This window comes from Phyllobates terribilis, unplaced genomic scaffold, assembly GCF_046119375.1.
Source record: "Phyllobates terribilis strain yellow unplaced genomic scaffold, ASM4611937v1 Scaffold_1__5_contigs__length_1240528914, whole genome shotgun sequence".
In the NCBI taxonomy this organism is placed as follows: Eukaryota; Metazoa; Chordata; class Amphibia; order Anura; family Dendrobatidae; genus Phyllobates; species Phyllobates terribilis.
The window spans coordinates 800016462-800035313 of record NW_027362761.1 but is presented as its reverse complement, the minus strand read 5'-3'; the positions used below and the strand labels follow the sequence as shown (position 1 = coordinate 800035313).

The 18852-nt window shown below is 46.6% G+C and overlaps 1 protein-coding gene across 1 annotated transcript in view; it reads left to right on the top strand.

Annotated features, from left to right (window-relative positions):
- Positions 1-18852, top strand: part of FRAS1 (Fraser extracellular matrix complex subunit 1) — a 626357-nt gene that overhangs the window by 232643 nt on the left and 374862 nt on the right. The window contains exon 4 of the mRNA XM_073637084.1: positions 1567-1659. Coding sequence (XP_073493185.1) covers positions 1567-1659 — 93 coding nt within the window. The remainder of the gene's footprint in view (positions 1-1566; positions 1660-18852) is intronic.

Here is an 18852-nt window from a genome sequence, read left to right as displayed (position 1 = left end):
CACATGCTTTACCCTCACACTATCCCTCACTCTATATACTGCCTCCCCACGTGCTGTACCCTCACACTATCCCTCACTCTATATACTGCCTCCCCACGTGCTGTACCCTCACACTATTCCTTACTCTATATACTGCCTCCCCACATGCTGTACCCTCACACTATCCCTCACTCTATATACTGCCTCCCCACATGCTGTACCCTCACACTATCCCTCACTCTATATACTGCCTCCCCACATGCTGTACCCTCACACTATCCTTCACTCTATATACTGCCTCCCCACATGCTGTACCCTCACACTATCCCTCACTCTATATACTGCCTCCCCACATGCTGTACCCTCACACTATCCCTTACTCTACTGCTTCCCCACATGCTGTACCCTCACACTATCCCTCACTCTATATACTGCCTCCCCACATGCTGTACCCTCACACTATCCCTTACTCTATATACTGCCTCCCCACATGCTGTACCCTCACACTATCCCTCACTCTATATACTGCCTCCCCACATGCTGTACCCTCACACTATCCCTCACTCTATATACTGCCTCCCCACATGCTGTACCCTCACACTATCCCTTACTCTATATACTGCCTCCCCACATGCTGTACCCTCACACTATCCCTCACTCTATATACTGCCTCCCCACATGCTGTACCCTCACACTATCCCTTACTCTATATACTGCCTCCCCACATGCTGTACCCTCACACTATCCCTCACTCTATATACTGCCTCCCCACATTCTATACCCTCACACTAGCCACCACTCTCATACTATGCCCTCACTTCTACAGGAAAAGCATCTTATATCTTCCGCTCCACTACGGAGCATTTACCTTCACCCTCATCTTCGTCATCTCTACAGTGCTGAAGCAACGTCACCTGCATGTGATAAGGTGATATCATCGCGCTAAAGCGATGTCAGCAGCGTGATCACGCTGATTCACATCTGTGAACGGAGCTGATTAGTACTTGCATCTTTATTTGGATTTGTGTTAAAGACATGAATATACAAATGAATGCAGGGAACAACCAACCCCCATCCCTCTGCAAAGACACCCATTTTGCTGTTTGGTCTAGTGGAGGGGGTGAATATATATATTTTTTTATGCTGCTTTGCTTCTTGCAAGCTGCTGCCCTAGGCACTGGACCTTATGTGCCTAGTAGCAAATAAGAATCTGCTTATAAACGCTGCACTATTGACTTCATGCGTCTAATGTGAGATCAAAACTCCACACCAGAGGGCTATGTGGGTCATCCAAGCCATAAGTGCCCAGGTGCAATTTTACCTACTACATGTGACCGAGCCAATGGTCCTTTAGTGCTGTCAGATGGATAACGTTAAAAAAGAGCTTAAAAATGTACTCATTTACAGATATCGTATTGTGCCTGAACAGTATGTTCTATTTTCTTTGTACTCTGTTATTACTACCTTGGAACATTTACAGTTCAATAATACATGTTATCCGAGCCTTTCTGCAGCAGTAATGCAAGTCTTGTCAAAATTCTATATTGTTTTTACTAGTTCAAATAACATAAATTATTTATTATTTAGGGAGAAATTTTTCGAATAGATCCCAATAAGTGCTGCCCTGAATGTGCTTCAAAATCCGAAAGCTTTTGCCGACATGAAGGGAAAGAGCATGCTGTAAGTATTCTTTTATCATTTTTTCTCATCCATAGGAAATATTTTTATATTTCATACTTTCATGCTTTGAATATTTTTATATACTTCTCTCTGAACCTAGTAGCAGGTATATTTTTATTGCTTCCTTGGCTTTATTGTGTAACCTGATGATAGTTTCCCTTGTGTATTTTTTGCAGCATTGCTATATATAGATCTGTACTTTTGAACCTACTTAAAAAGTAGCAAACTACGGTAGTTCTTATCTTTACATCATTAGCAGAAGTTTCACATTTATCCACTGAAATGTTCTGATAACCATGTTGACAAATGAAATAAATCTCAAACTCCCCATACCTCGAATGCGATGATCACCATTCATAGAGTGGCAATGCAGACCTTGAGATAAGGCCGAAGTCTGACGAATATTTTGAAAAAAAATCACATCCGGCACTATTCAAGTCTGATTAGTGCACAAAACAATTACTGACTATGTGGGCACTATCCATATGAGATCTGTTTTTCAGATTTGTTGCAAAAATAACACAGGAATTTGTATTGGGCTTTTTTTTTGCTTATGCGTGTAAAACATGGACACACAGATTACATGCAGAAGTGATTTTAGCACATACAAAATGGCATACATTTACAAAAATAGATTTTTTTCAGGGTGCAAAACAGGCGATTTTTTTTAATTTGCTTGTCTGAATTTAGGCTTAGACTTCATTTCATGAAATATACTTATCAGTGTTGAATGACAGAATGTATCCTACAGAAGAAAAATATTAACGGCAAAGAGTTTATGGTAAGAAATACTGTGAAAAAGAGACAGGTTGAAAACGTTTTGTGACATTTTAATAGGTATGTCACAGATCTTTTTTGTTACTCTGTTAGATCTGTCCCAAGATTGTTTTTAACAGTAATTTGCAGGATGCTCATAGGTGGGGATTTATAAGGTCCTGTTCACTCTAGCATCATTACCTCCATTTTTAAATACATCTGTCATTTTACATAAGACATCTATGAACCTCATTCACATGTAGCAATGAAAATGTTTTCAGATCTACAGGTGCATCTCACTAAATTAGAATATTATCAAAAAGTTTATTTATTTCAGTTCTTCAATACAAAAAGTGAAACTCATATATTATATAGAGTCATTGCAAACAGAGTGATCTATTTCAAGTGTTTATTTCTGTTAATGTTGATGATTATGGCTCACAGCCAGTGAAAACACAAAAGTCATTATCTCAGTAAATAAGAATAATTTACAAAAAAACACCTGCAAAGGCTTCCTAAGTAGTGTTGAGCGATACCTTCCGATATCGGGAAATATCGGATCGGATTGGATCGGACCGATACCGAAAAAGTATCGGATATCGCCGATTCCGATACCGGAAACCAATGCAAGTCAATGGGACATAAATATCGGAATTAAAATAAACCCTTTCTTTCCTTGTAGGTTATTTCTACATGAAGGAAAACAACTAAGAATAATGTAGAATGTATTGGGGGAGGTGGGGGAGACAATAAAGGCATAGAGGTTTAGCCCAGTCAAATGGAATAGCAGGAATTAATATTTTTTTATTATGTTCTGAGTTACAGAAATATTAACTATGTTAAGTATTTTTATATTTTGTCAGATATTTATGTTTCACTACTTCCATGCTCTTCACCTTCTTTTTTACTTCTCCCACACTTTCTCCTTCATCATCCTCAGCATCTTTTTCATCCACTTCTTCTTCACCTTCTTCTTCTTCACCTTCTTCGTATTATTCTTTTTTTTACATTCTTCATATTCTACTTCTTCATCTTCTTCATATTCTTCTTCTTCATCATATTCTTATTTGTGACAGGCATTCCTGTAGTTGTTATCTATAAAAGGTTGGACATTACACCTTTCGTTCTGCCCGTCACAAAAGATTTACAACAGGATTTGTCCGCGTTCAGTTTGGCCTGCAGCAGCAGGTCTTTTCCAGGGGCACCACGAGGAGGAACGGACTCACCCCCATACACTGCTTAGTCATCTTCTGCTTATAATTTAGATATTATCTTTTGCTCTGATTTTTAGTCTTATGCTTAATGTTCTTCCGCTTTTTGTTCTGCAGCTTCTTGTATTTCTGCTTCTTGGTTTTCTGTCTCTTGTTTTTCTGTATCTTGGTGCTTGTCTTCTCTTCTTTGTCTTCTTGGTCAACTTCTTCAGGGTCATCTTCTTGGTCTTCTTCGGGGTGGTCTTCAGGGTCGTCGTCTTCGGGGGTCCTCGTCTTCGGGGTCCTCGTCTTCTTCGGGTTGGTCTTCTGGGTCCTCGTCTTCGGGGTCCTCGTCTTCTTCGGGGTGGTCTTCAGGGTCCTCGTCTTCTTCGGGGTGGTCTTCAGGGTCCTCGTCTTCGGGGTGGTCTTCAGGGTCCTCGTCTTCAGGGTCATTGTCTTCGGGGTCCTCGTCTTCTTAGGGTTGGTCTTCAGGGTCCTCGTCTTCAGGGTCCTCGTCAGGGAGATCCAGAGTGATTACCAAGAACCATTTCAAAAAGCTTGAACTTGGAAATGTAGCAGAAGGTACAAGAAAGCTGAGGAACTACCGAGGACCAGCTGACGGTACTGGAACCCGGATGGATAGCAGAAGGTACAAGAGCCAATGGAACTACCGAGGACCAGCTGATGTTACTGGAACTCGGTTACTAAGCAGGAGGTACCTGTGCCAGAAAGCACTACCAAGGACCAGCAGACGTTGGTGGAACTTGGATACCGAGAAGGAGGCACCTAATCCAAAGGCACTGCCGAGAACCAGCTGACGGTACTGGAACCCGGATGGGTAGCAGAAGGTACAAGAGCCAATGGAACTACCGAGGACCAGCTGATGTTACTGGAACCCGGATGGGTAGCAGAAGGTACAAGAGCCAATGGAACTACCGAGGACCAGCTGATGTTACTGGAACTCGGTTACTAAGCAGGAGGTACCTGTGCCAGAAAGCACTACCAAGGACCAGCAGACGTTGGTGGAACTTGGATACCGAGAAGGAGGCACCTAATCCAAAGGCACTGCCGAGAACCAGCTGACGGTACTGGAACCCGGATGGGTAGCAGAAGGTACCCATGTAAAAAAAAAGTTCAAGGCCGCGAGCCGGCCGCAGTTACCAAAACCCACAGTCCTACAGAGGGTGCTTGTCCTATTGGCACTATGGAACCAGCCTTCATTGCCAGATCCCGCAGCCCACATAGGAGTCACCTAAACTGCAGGCACCATAGAGTCGGCTAACCCGACCGCAACACGACAGGACAACGCATTGGAGGCAAAGTGACGTTGACACTACCCGGAAACAGCTGGCGTGCTGGAACCAGGCTGGGCAGGAGGGAGTACCCGTGCCAAAGACACTGCCGAGAACCAGCTGACGGTACTGGAACCCGGATGGGTAGCAGAAGATACAAGAGCAAATGGAACTACCGAGGACCAGCTGATGTTACTGGAACCCGGATGGGTAGCAGAAGGTACAAGAGCCAATGGAACTACCGAGGACCAGCTGATGTTACTGGAACTCGGTTACTAAGCAGGAGGTACCTGTGCCAGAAAGCACTACCAAGGACCAGCAGACGTTGGTGGAACTTGGATACCGAGAAGGAGGCACCTAATCCAAAGGCACTGCCGAGAACCAGCTGACGGTACTGGAACCCGGATGGGTAGCAGAAGGTACCCATGTAAAAAAAAAGTTCAAGGCCGCGAGCCGGCCGCAGTTACCAAAACCCACAGTCCTACAGAGGGTGCTTGTCCTATTGGCACTATGGAACCAGCCTTCATTGCCAGATCCCGCAGCCCACATAGGAGTCACCTAAACTGCAGGCACCATAGAGTCGGCTAACCCGACCGCAACACGACAGGACAACGCATTGGAGGCAAAGTGACGTTGACACTACCCGGAAACAGCTGGCGTGCTGGAACCAGGCTGGGCAGGAGGGAGTACCCGTGCCAAAGACACTGCCGAGAACCAGCTGACGGTACTGGAACCCGGATGGGTAGCAGAAGATACAAGAGCAAATGGAACTACCGAGGACCAGCTGACGGTACTGGAACCCGGATGGGTAGCAGAAGGTACAAGAGCCAATGGAACTACCGAGGACCAGCTGATGTTACTGGAACTCGGTTACTAAGCAGGAGGTACCTGTGCCAGAAAGCACTACCAAGGACCAGCAGACGTTGGTGGAACTTGGATACCGAGAAGGAGGCACCTAATCCAAAGGCACTGCCGAGAACCAGCTGACGGTACTGGAACCCGGATGGGTAGCAGAAGATACAAGAGCAAATGGAACTACCGAGGACCAGCTGACGGTACTGGAACCCGGATGGGTAGCAGAAGATACAAGAGCAAATGGAACTACCGAGGACCAGCTGACGGTACTGGAACCCGGATGGGTAGCAGAAGGTACAAGAGCCAATGGAACTACCGAGGACCAGCTGATGTTACTGGAACTCGGTTACTAAGCAGGAGGTACCTGTGCCAGAAAGCACTACCAAGGACCAGCAGACGTTGGTGGAACTTGGATACCGAGAAGGAGGCACCTAATCCAAAGGCACTGCCGAGAACCAGCTGACGGTACTGGAACCCGGATGGGTAGCAGAAGATACAAGAGCAAATGGAACTACCGAGGACCAGCTGACGGTACTGGAACCCGGATGGGTAGCAGAAGGTACAAGAGCCAATGGAACTACCGAGGACCAGCTGATGTTACTGGAACTCGGTTACTAAGCAGGAGGTACCTGTGCCAGAAAGCACTACCAAGGACCAGCAGACGTTGGTGGAACTTGGATACCGAGAAGGAGGCACCTAATCCAAAGGCACTGCCGAGAACCAGCTGATGGTACTGGAACCCGGATGGGTAGCAGAAGATACAAGAGCAAATGGAACTACCGAGGACCAGCTGACGGTACTGGAACCCGGATGGGTAGCAGAAGGTACAAGAGCCAATGGAACTACCGAGGACCAGCTGATGTTACTGGAACTCGGTTACTAAGCAGGAGGTACCTGTGCCAGAAAGCACTACCAAGGACCAGCAGACGTTGGTGGAACTTGGATACCGAGAAGGAGGCACCTAATCCAAAGGCACTGCCGAGAACCAGCTGACGGTACTGGAACCCGGATGGGTAGCAGAAGATACAAGAGCAAATGGAACTACCGAGGACCAGCTGACGGTACTGGAACCCGGATGGGTAGCAGAAGATACAAGAGCAAATGGAACTACCGAGGACCAGCTGACGGTACTGGAACCCGGATGGGTAGCAGAAGGTACAAGAGCCAATGGAACTACCGAGGACCAGCTGATGTTACTGGAACTCGGTTACTAAGCAGGAGGTACCTGTGCCAGAAAGCACTACCAAGGACCAGCAGACGTTGGTGGAACTTGGATACCGAGAAGGAGGCACCTAATCCAAAGGCACTGCCGAGAACCAGCTGACGGTACTGGAACCCGGATGGGTAGCAGAAGGTACCCATGTAAAAAAAAAGTTCAAGGCCGCGAGCCGGCCGCAGTTACCAAAACCCACAGTCCTACAGAGGGTGCTTGTCCTATTGGCACTATGGAACCAGCCTTCATTGCCAGATCCCGCAGCCCACATAGGAGTCACCTAAACTGCAGGCACCATAGAGTCGGCTAACCCGACCGCAACACGACAGGACAACGCATTGGAGGCAAAGTGACGTTGACACTACCCGGAAACAGCTGGCGTGCTGGAACCAGGCTGGGCAGGAGGGAGTACCCGTGCCAAAGACACTGCCGAGAACCAGCTGACGGTACTGGAACCCGGATGGGTAGCAGAAGGTACAAGAGCCAATGGAACTGCCGAGAACCAGCTGGCGGTGCTGGAGCCCAGGGTAAATACTAAAAACAGAAGAGCCAGAGGTGTATTTGGAGGAGGTTTTAAATCCGTACTACAGTGGATGTGGACAAAGCAGGAGAATTTGCCGGACACACAGCTGGGGATCAGCTGACGTTACTGAATCCCAATAACACTGGAGCAAGCGTTGACTGTGCAGACGGCACTTCTGAGCAGCAACTAGCGGTATTGGAGCCCAGGGTAAATACTAAAAACGGAGGAGCCAGAGGTGTAATTGGAGCAAGTTTTAAATAAGTAGCACAGTGAATATGGACAGAGCAGGAGAAATTGCCGTGAACACAGCAGGGGAACAGCTGACGTTACCGAACCCCAATAACACCGCAGCAAGTGTTGACTGTGCAGACGGCACTTCCGAGCGCCAACTGGCGGTGCTGGAGCCCAGGGATAAGAATGAAAACAGAGGAGCCAGAGGTGTAATTGGAGCAACTTTAAAATGTGTAGTACAGTGGATGTGGACAAAGCAGGAGAAATTGCCGTCCGCACAGCAGGAGAACAGCTGACGTTACTGAACCCCAATAACACGGCAGCAAGTGTTGACTGTGCAGACGGCACTTCCGAGCGCCAACTGGCGGTGCTGGAGCCCAGGGATAAGAATGAAAACAGAGGAGCCAGAGGTGTAATTCGAGCAACTTTAAAATGTGTAGTACAGTGGATGTGGACAAAGCAGGAGAAATTGCCGTCCGCACAGCAGGAGAACAGCTGACGTTACTGAACCCCAATAACACGGCAGCAAGTGTTGACTGTGCAGACAGCACTTCCGAGCGCCAACTGGCGGTGCTGGAGCCCAGGGATAAGAATGAAAACAGAGGAGCCAGAGGTGTAATTGGAGCAACTTTAAAATCTGTAGTAGTGAGAATGTGGACAGAGCAGGAGAAATTGCCGTCCGCACAGCAGGGGAACAGCTGACGTTACTGAACCCCAATAACATGGTAGCAAGTGTTGACTGTGCAGACAGCACTTCCGAGCGCCAACTGGCGGTGCTGGAGCCCAGGGATAAGAATGAAAACAGAGGAGCCAGAGGAGTAATTGGAGCAACTTTAAAATGTGTAGTACAGTGGATGTGGACAAATCAGGAGAAATTGCCGTCCGCACAGCAGGAGAACAGCTGACGTTACTGAACCCCAATAACACGGCAGCAAGTGTTGACTGTGCAGACGGCACTTCCGAGCGCCAACTGGCGGTGCTGGAGCCCAGGGATAAGAATGAAAACAGAGGAGCCAGAGGTGTAATTGGAGCAACTTTAAAATCTGTAGTAGTGAGAATGTGGACAGAGCAGGAGAAATTGCCGTCCGCACAGCAGGGGAACAGCTGACGTTACTGAACCCCAATAACATGGTAGCAAGTGTTGACTGTGCAGACAGCACTTCCGAGCGCCAACTGGCGGTGCTGGAGCCCAGGGATAAGAATGAAAACAGAGGAGCCAGAGGTGTAATTGGAGCAACTTTAAAATCTGTAGTAGTGAGAATGTGGACAGAGCAGGAGAAATTGCCGTCCGCACAGCAGGGGAACAGCTGACGTTACTGAACCCCAATAACACGGCAGCAAGTGTTGACTGTGCAGACAGCACTTCCGAGCGCCAACTGGCGGTGCTGGAGCCCAGGGATAAGAATGAAAACAGAGGAGCCAGAGGTGTAATTCGAGCAACTTTAAAATGTGTAGTACAGTGGATGTGGACAAAGCAGGAGAAATTGCCGTCCGCACAGCAGGAGAACAGCTGACGTTACTGAACCCCAATAACACGGCAGCAAGTGTTGACTGTGCAGACAGCACTTCCGAGCGCCAACTGGCGGTGTTGGAGCCCAGGGTAAATACTAAAAACGGAGGAGCCAGAGGTGTAATTGGAGCAAGTTTTAAATAAGTAGCACAGTGAATATGGACAGAGCAGGAGAAATTGCCGTGAACACAGCAGGGGAACAGCTGACGTTACCGAACCCCAATAACACCGCAGCAAGTGTTGACTGTGCAGACGGCACTTCCGAGCGCCAACTGGCGGTGCTGGAGCCCAGGGATAAGAATGAAAACAGAGGAGCCAGAGGTGTAATTGGAGCAACTTTAAAATCTGTAGTAGTGAGAATGTGGACAGAGCAGGAGAAATTGCCGTCCGCACAGCAGGGGAACAGCTGACGTTACTGAACCCCAATAACATGGTAGCAAGTGTTGACTGTGCAGACAGCACTTCCGAGCGCCAACTGGCGGTGCTGGAGCCCAGGGATAAGAATGAAAACAGAGGAGCCAGAGGAGTAATTGGAGCAACTTTAAAATGTGTAGTACAGTGGATGTGGACAAATCAGGAGAAATTGCCGTCCGCACAGCAGGAGAACAGCTGACGTTACTGAACCCCAATAACACGGCAGCAAGTGTTGACTGTGCAGACGGCACTTCCGAGCGCCAACTGGCGGTGTTGGAGCTCAGGGATTACAGTTCAGGTGGTAGAAACATGAACAGAACAGGAGACCTGGATACTGTTGCCAACCAATTATTTATTCTGGAAGAGGACTGGCAAATTCATGAGAGATCCAGGCCTTGTTCATTTTGAGAAAAGTAAGCCGGTCAACGTTATCGGAGGATAGTCGCATGCGACGGTCTGTTAGTACACCACCTGCGGCACTAAAGACGCGTTCCGATAATACACTAGCAGCAGGGCAAGCTAGCACCTCCAGTGCATACTGACTAAGCTCTGGCCATGTATCCAGCTTACAGACCCAAAACTTGAAGGGAGAAGAGCCGTCTGGGAGTACACTAAGAGGGCAAGACATGTAGTCTGTCACCATCTGACGGAAACGTTGCCTCCTGCTGACTGGAGCTGTCTGTGATGGTGTAGACATTTGTGGCGGCGGGGACACAAAACTTTGCCACATTTCGGCCATACTGGTCTTGCCTTGTGCTGAGGCGCTGCTTCTGCTCCCTCTTTGTGCAGAGCTTCCTCCACTGCCTCGACGCACTGAGCTGCTTTGTAAAGCACTAGCAGCACTGCTCTCGGTTGGAATGGAGAACATGATGGAATGCACCAGTGCGTCTTGGTACTCCCGCATTTTACGCTCCCGGTTCAATGGTGTTATGAGGCTTTGTAAGTTGTCCCGGTAGCGAGGATCTAGGAGGGTGGACACCCAATAATCAGCCGTGTTGAGAATGTGGGCGATGCGGCGGTCGTTTCTGAGGCACTGCAGCATGAAATCAACCATGTGCTGCAGACTGCCAACTGGCCAAGAAACGCTGTCCCCTGCTTGAGGCGTGATCTCTGCCTGCTCTGCATCACCCCACCCTCGCTCTAGATACTGACTACTAGAGCATTGTGTACCTCCCTCCTCTGGACAGATGTCTTCCTCATCCATTGACTCCTCCTCATCCTCCTCACAAAGTGTCCCCTGCCTAGGCCTTTGTGAGGAACCACGTTGCGCAGACTGTAGAGAAGCAGATGGCATTTGTGACTCCTCATCCTCCACCTCTTCCAAAACCTCGTCCCTTAGTGCTTGCAGTGTTTTTTCAAGCAGGCAGATAAGGGGGATAGTCATGCTGACTAGTGCATCATCTGCACTCGCCATCCGCGTGGAATAATCGAAGGCACGCAAAACGTGGCAAATGTCCTTCATAGAGGCCCACTCAGTGGTGGTGAAGTGTGAACGGCGCGCACTGCGACTTGTTTGCGCCTGCTGCAGCTGGTACTCCATTACTGCTGCCTGCTGCTCACACAACCTCTCCAACATATGTAACGTTGAATTCCACCTGGTGGGTAGGTCACATATGATGCGATGTTCCGGAAGACATAATCGGCGCTGCAGAGCTGCAATGCGTGATCTTGCATTGCTGGAACGCCGCAAGTGAGCGCACTCTATGCGGACCTTGTGAAGCAGTGCATCAAGATCCGGATAGTCCCTCAAAAAACTCTGCACGACCAAGTTGAGCACATGTGCCAGACATGGGATGTGAGTGAGGTTGCCTAGGCCCAGAGCTGCCACCAGATTTCGGCCATTGTCACACACTACCATGCCTGGCTGGAGATTCGCTGGCACAAACCACACGTCACTCTGCTGCTTGATGGCATTCCAGAGCTCCTGCGCTGTGTGGCTTCGATTCCCCAAAGAAATTAATTTTAATACGGCCTGTTGACGTTTGGCCACGGCTGTGCTCATATCGGTCATCATAACAGGTAACCGTTCACGGGTCGATGTGGAGGTAGACCGTGACGGCTCCTGCAGCGCTGATTCAGAGGAACTGGAGTATGAGGAGGAGTCAATGTGTACAGACTGGATTCCTGCAATCCTTGGAGTTGGCAGAACACGTACAGCGCCACTCTCAAGATCTGTACCCGGCTCCACAACATTTACCCAATGGGCAGTGAGGGAAAGGTATCGTCCCTGTCCATGCTTACTGGTCCACGCATCAGTGGTCAGGTGGACCTTGCTACTGACGGCGTTTTGTAGCGCATGTTTAATTTTTCCCTCCACATGATGTTGCAGGGCAGGGACGGCTTGCCTGCTGAAATAAAAGCGGCTGGGCACGTTGTATTGTGGGACTGCCAATGCCATAAAGTTACGGAATGTGTCAGTCTCCACCAGCCTGAATGATAGCATTTCAAGGGCCAGTAGTTTAGCAATGCCAGCATTCAGAGCCTGTGCTCGGGGGTGGTTTGCCGAGTATGGGCGCCTTTTCTCCCATGCCTGTGCTAACGATGGCTGTAGACTGGCCTGGGAGTGTGAGGATGACTGGGAAAGTGGTGCTGTGGGTGGAATTACACTGTGTCTCTGTACAACAGTGCCAGAGATTCTTCCATGGCGATCCTGTGAGGAAGCCGAACCAGCTGTGTGTGAGCTGGAGGAAGAGGCTACAACACGAGCTGAAGAGGTGGTAGGTGGCGCTGTAGGTTGGCCTAGGTCTTCAGTGTGTTTGTGTAACTCCACCACGTGCTTGGTCCGCACATGTTTCCACATATTTGTGGTATTGAGGTTGCTGACACTTTTCCCTCTTTTCACCTTCTGATTACACAGCTTGCATTTGACAAAGCAAATGTCATCTGCAACTGTGTCAAAAAAGGACCAGGCACTGCAAGTCTTGGGAGCGCCCGCTTTGGATTTTGGAAGAGCCATGCTCCTAATGGGTGCCGAAGTGGAGGCTACAGGCAACCAAGTCTGCCCCCTCCCTCTCCCTCCTTTTTGGGCCGTTCGGGGAATCTCTTCCTCAGAGCTGCTCCCACCACCTTCCTGTCCCTCACGCCATGATGGGTCAAGGACCTCATCATCTACACCACCCTCTTCAAACAACTGCTTCTCCTGGGTAGTCTCGACAGCACAGTACGCACCAGAAAGTGGCACCTGAGTCTCATCATCAGATGCGTACTGAGGTGTGCTGCTGACCATAGGCACTGGCCCACCCGCCTCTTCAGATTCAGAGAGACAAAACGGTTGCGCATCACTGCATACTACCTCTTCTTCAAATTCTCGAATTCTGCTTGGCTGGCCCCCTCTTTCCAAGCCAAGAGATTCAGAGAACAGAAGTAGAGATGGCTCCTGTCCAGGGCTCTCTGACTGCCTGGGCAATTTGGCAGGTGGTGAAGAGACAGATGGGTGCTCTTCAGTGCTCAGGACCTGAGAGGATCTGGAACTAATTGAAGTCGATGCGTTAGCTGCCATCCATCCGACAACGGCTTCAATTTGGTCCTCGCGCAGCAGTGGGGTACGGCTAGCTCCTACAAAGCTGCGCATAAAGGACTGTTCCCTGGTAAAACTGGGGGATGCTGAGTCACTGGTGCCCGCAGCAGGCACAGAATCCCCACGTCCTCTCCCTGCAGGCACAGAATCCTCACGTCCTCTCCCTGCAGAAACTCCACGCCCACGCCCACGACCACGACCACATGCCTTACTCCCTGCCTTCTTCATCTTGGTAGACTGATAAAGATAGGCAGAAAAGTACTAAGGGCTTAGTGTGCTTATTCCTGAACAGCTGCTAACAGGTATAAGAAACACTAATTTTATAAAGTGTGGACTAGACTTTAATATGAGCTAATGTGGCCTACACAACTGTAAAGTGGAGTGTTTGGTGAACTTTATTTAGGTTTTTTTTGTCACAAAAAGACACTGGATGTGCCTAAAGATGTAATAACGATAGTATCACAAACTTTTTGTAGCTATTACAATGTAGGAAGGTAACCTACAATGCAATAGATGAGGCTGCAAAAAATAGGCTAATACTAATCTGGCTGGGGCTGCAGGGCCCAATGCTGCAGAAAGGCTCCTCTATCTACTCCTATATAGTGTGTTTGGAATCAATTTAGCTGAATATGGATGGAACCACCACACTAATAGGAGATATCAGGAAAAATTATGAATTGGCAATAAAGGACAATGTATGAGGCAGTGACACACACTGAGTGCACTACAACCAGACGGGGTTGAAGCACACACTACAGGGTGAGCTGCACTCACACACCAGACCTTGCAGACAGCGGTGAACAGTACAGATGCAGAGCACTGTGCACTAGTGCTGCAAGACGGAAAAAAATTTCTCTATCTACTCCTATATAGTGTGTTTGGAACCAATTTAGCTGAATACAGATGGAACCACCACACTAATAGGAGATATCAGGAAAAATTATGAATTGGCAAAAAAGGACAATGTATGAGGCAGTGACACACACTGAGTGCACTACAACCAGACTTGGCTGAAGCACACACTACAGGGTGAGCTGCACTCACACACACAGACCTTGCAGATAGCGGTGAACAGCACAGGGAACTGTGCACTAGCACTGCAAGGCACAGTGATTTAGAAAGTAGCTTGGGTAAAGCAGTATAGAGCAAATAGGTAGCTAAAACTGTCCCTCAGAACAACAGCGTCCTATCCCTAACTGAATTCACAGCAGAGTGAGCTCAAAATGGCGGCGGTGGCTTTTATAGTGCATCATGACATCATTTCAGCAGCCAATCACAGCCATGCCATTAGTTAAGATGCCTACATGCCTAACAGGATGTGCCCACACTTCTTAGGATCCTCATTGGCTGAATAAAATGAAAATGTCTCATTGCATTATGGGAACTTCCGATTCCGGTATACGATATTGCAATAGTATCGGAATTAAGTATCGGAATTCCGATACCGCGAATATCGGCCGATACCCGATATTTCAGTATCGGAATGCTCAACACTATTCCTAAGCCTTTAAAAAGGTCCATTAGTCTGTTTCAGTAGGCTCCACAATCATGGGGAAGACTGCTGACTTGACAGATGTCCAGAAGGCAGTCATTGACACACTCCACAAGGTCCCAGAGTTCCAATTTTCATTTAGAAATCAAGGTCCCAGAGTCTGGAGGAAGAGTGGAGAGGCACACAATCCAAGCTGCTTGAGGTCTAGTGTGAGGTTTCCACAATCAGTGATGGTTTGGGGAGCCATGTCATCTGCTGATGTACACTACCGTTCAAAAGTTTGGGGTCATTTAGAAATGTCATTATTTTTGAAAGAAAAGCACATTTTTTTCAATGAAGCTAGCATTAAATGAATCAGAAATACACTCTATACATTGTTAATGTGGTAAATGACTATTCTAGCTGCAAACGTCTTGTTTTTACTGCAATATCTGCATAGGTGTATAGAGGCCCATTTCCAAAAACCACCACTCCAGTGTTTTAATGGTACATTGTGTTTGCTAACTGTGTAAGAAGGCTAATGGATGTCTAGAAAACCCTAGAAAACCCTTGCACAAGTATTTTAGCCCAGCTGAAAACGGTTTGGCTGATTTGAGAAGCTGTAAAATTGACCTTCCTTTGAGCAAGTTGAGAATCTGGAGCATTACATTTGTTTGTTCTATGAAACTCTCAAAATGGCCAGAAAAAGAGAACTTTCCTGTGAAACTTGACAGTCTATTCTTGTTCTTAGAAATGAAGGTTATTAAATGCGAGAAATTGCCAAGAATTTAAAGATTTCCTACAACGGTGTGTACTACTCCCTTCAGAGGAGAGCACAAACAGGCTCTAACCAGAGTAGAAAGAGAAGTGGGAGGCCCCGCTGCACAACTGAGCAACAAGACAAGTATATTAGAGTCTCTAGTTTGAGAAATCGATGGCTCACAGCTCCTGAACTGGCAGCTTCATTAAATAGTAAACGTAAAACACCAGTGTCAACGTCTACAGTGAAGAGGCGACTCCGGGATGCTGGCCTTCAGGGCAAAGTGGCAAAGAAAAAGCCATATCTGAGACTGGCTAATAAAAGGAAAAGATTAATATGGGCAAAAGAACACAGACATTGGACAGAGGAAGATTGGAAAAAAGTTTTATGGACAGACGAATCAGAGTTTGAGGTGTTTGGATCACACAGAAGAACATTTGTGAGACGCAGAACAACTGAGAAGATGCTGGAAGAGTGCCTGACACCATCTGTCAAGCATGGTGGAGGTAATGTGATGGTCTGGGGTTCCTTTGGTGCTGGTATAGTGGGAGATTTGTACAAGGTAAATGGGATTTTGAATACGGAAGGCTATCACTCCATTTTGCAACACCGTGCCGTACCCTGTGAACAGCGCTTGATTGGAGCCAATTTCATCTTACAACAGGACAATGACCCAAAGCACACCTCCAAATTATGCATGAACTATTTAGGGAAGAAGCAGGCTGCTGGTATTCTATCTGTAATGGAGTGGCCAGGGCAGTCATCAGATCTCAACCCCATTGAGCTGTTGTGGGAGCAGCTTGACCGTATGGTACACAAAAAGTGCCCATCAAGCCAATCCAACTTATGGGAGGGACTTCAGGAAGCATGGGGTGAAATTTCTCAAGATTACCTCAGCAAATGAACAGCTAGAATGCCGAAGGTCTGCAATGCTGGAATTGCTGCTAAGGGAGCATTCTTTGACGAAAGCAAAGTTTGAAGGAGAAAATTATTCTTTCAAATAAGAATCATTATTTCTAACCTTGTCAATGTCTGGACTATATTTTCTAATCATTTTGCAACTCATTTGATAAATAAAAGTATGAGTTTTCATGGAAAACACAAAATTGTCTGGGTGACCCCAAACTTTTGAACGGTAGTGTAGGTCCACTGTGTTTTATCAAGACCAAAGTTAGCGCAGCCGTCTACCAGGAAATTTTAGAGCACTTCATGCTTCCCTCTGCCGACAAGCTTTTTGGAGATGGAAATGTCATCCTCCAGCAGGACTTGGCACCTGTCCACGCTGCCAAAAGTACCAATACCTGGTTTACACACAGCAGTATCACTGTGCTTGATTGGCCGGCAAATTCGCCTGATCTTAACCCCATAGAGAATCTATGGGGTATTGTCAAGAGGAAGATGAGAGACACCAGACCCAACAATGCACACGAGCTGAAGGCTGCTATCAAAGCAACCTGGGCTTCCATAACACCTCAGCAGTGCCACAGGCTGATCACCTCCATGCCACGCCGCATTGATGCAGTAATTGATGCAAAAGGAGCCCCGACCAAGTATTGAGTGCATTACTGAACATACATTTCAGTAGGCCAATATTTAGGATTTTAAAAACATTTTTTAAGCTGTTGTTATAAAGTATTCTAATTTACTGAGATAATGACTTTTGTGTTTTCATTGGCTGTAAGCCATAATCATCAACATTAATAAACACTTGAAATAGATCACCCTGTTTGTAATGACTCTATATAATATATGAGTTTCACTTTTTGTATTGAAGAACTGAAATAATCGGCAAAATAAATGTATTTTGGATCTGCTATAGATTTCACCAACATCAATACATTTTGTAATGCCCTCAATTAAAGGCACATCCAAGATAGTATGTTTTTTTGTGGAAACAGCTGGTCATGATAGATGTGTTAATAGATTCCATTCATTTTTTGGGATAAAGCTAAAGTGCATTAGTCTACAATGACCAAAACGTGGACGTGTTGTAACACATGCTGATTTCGCATGATCATAAATGACTGAGGTTAGCCAAGCCATTTATTCGGCTACAGAAAACTTTAGCTGCTTTCTTGGATATGAGAGTGACAAGATGCATGTGAGAAGTCAAGTGTTTCTTTCGCCTTCTAATCACTGAAGCATGCGAGCGTTAGAAGCCGCTGAGCCAAATCTCCATGAAGGATTCCTGATGGCTATTACCTGTGTATTATGTGAAGATATTATGTAGTTTGTGCTTACAATTCGTTACATGCTATTTTTCTATTTTGATTCTTGTTATCTATTGAATAGACCGACATCTGTTAGCAATTTGTTATTTGCTCAGGATGAATGATTGTGAGATGCATGAATCAGTTGTAATAGCAGGAGTTGTGAATTATATATAACCCCCTCAGGCAGGTGAGGAAGAGACAGTGCGGAGTGCTGGAGTAGGTAGTGAGCGGAGGAAGCATTAGTAGAGGCATGCTTCCTCATCCAGGCTCCTGTGATTGTCACTGCTGTGTCAGTGGACCTCACTGATGTATTCGCTAATAGAGCAATGTTTTGCTTGCTCTTCTGTACATGATGTCTGGAGAATGCAAAAAAATCCATAGCATAGCTCACACAATTGTATCATCTTTGTTGTATGTTATTTTTATATTGCGTATTCTGAATGGTTGGTTTTCTTATAATCAAACATATCCAGGAGTGTCTGATTGGTGTTAATCTGATTGCTTAGCTATCCTCTACACCTCACCATGTTTGAAAGGAGTGTTGGTCTAGCGTGTCCATGGGAAAGCTGAGTACGGTACTCCGCTATCTCCAGCAGACCCATCAACTTTGAATTAGGAGGTAGTGCACTTGATCAACAGCCGCTTTATTCAAACCAAGGGCTAGGGACCCCATTCTTGTCATCATTGGTTGGACCCTCACTGATCAGACAATTATCATCTATCCTTTTGACTATGGGAAAACCTTTTTAAAACATATAAGCTGGTTTGAAAATAATTTTACGTCCTAAAGAGTACATTTAAAGATGCACTCCCATCAAAATTGTTATCCTCTTAATATAGTGCCATCATATTATATAGAACTGTGTGCTTTCAATTGCTCATTTTGCCCTTCTATCCAGTTAATTCTTATCTTTTCCATTGGGTCTATGACATCACGTGATTAAAAACTAACTACCTGAATCCTTCTAAGCTCTATGTAGAAATAGTAGGTCAATTTTTCCTAAATGACTCATGAGTCACTACAAAAGTCCCTAGCAGGGGGAGGAGCGGAGCAGCTGGGTCAGGAGTTAAAGAATGGAATGATGAATGCAGGTGCAATGGACCTTCCTGTCTCTTCATAGAGCAGAGAAAAGAGAAAAATTAGGTGGGTAGAAAGGTAAAATTAGCAATTGTAAGTACACAGTGTCATATAATATGATGATTGCAATATATTAAGAGGATAAAAACTTTGATTGGAGGAGTGCTTCT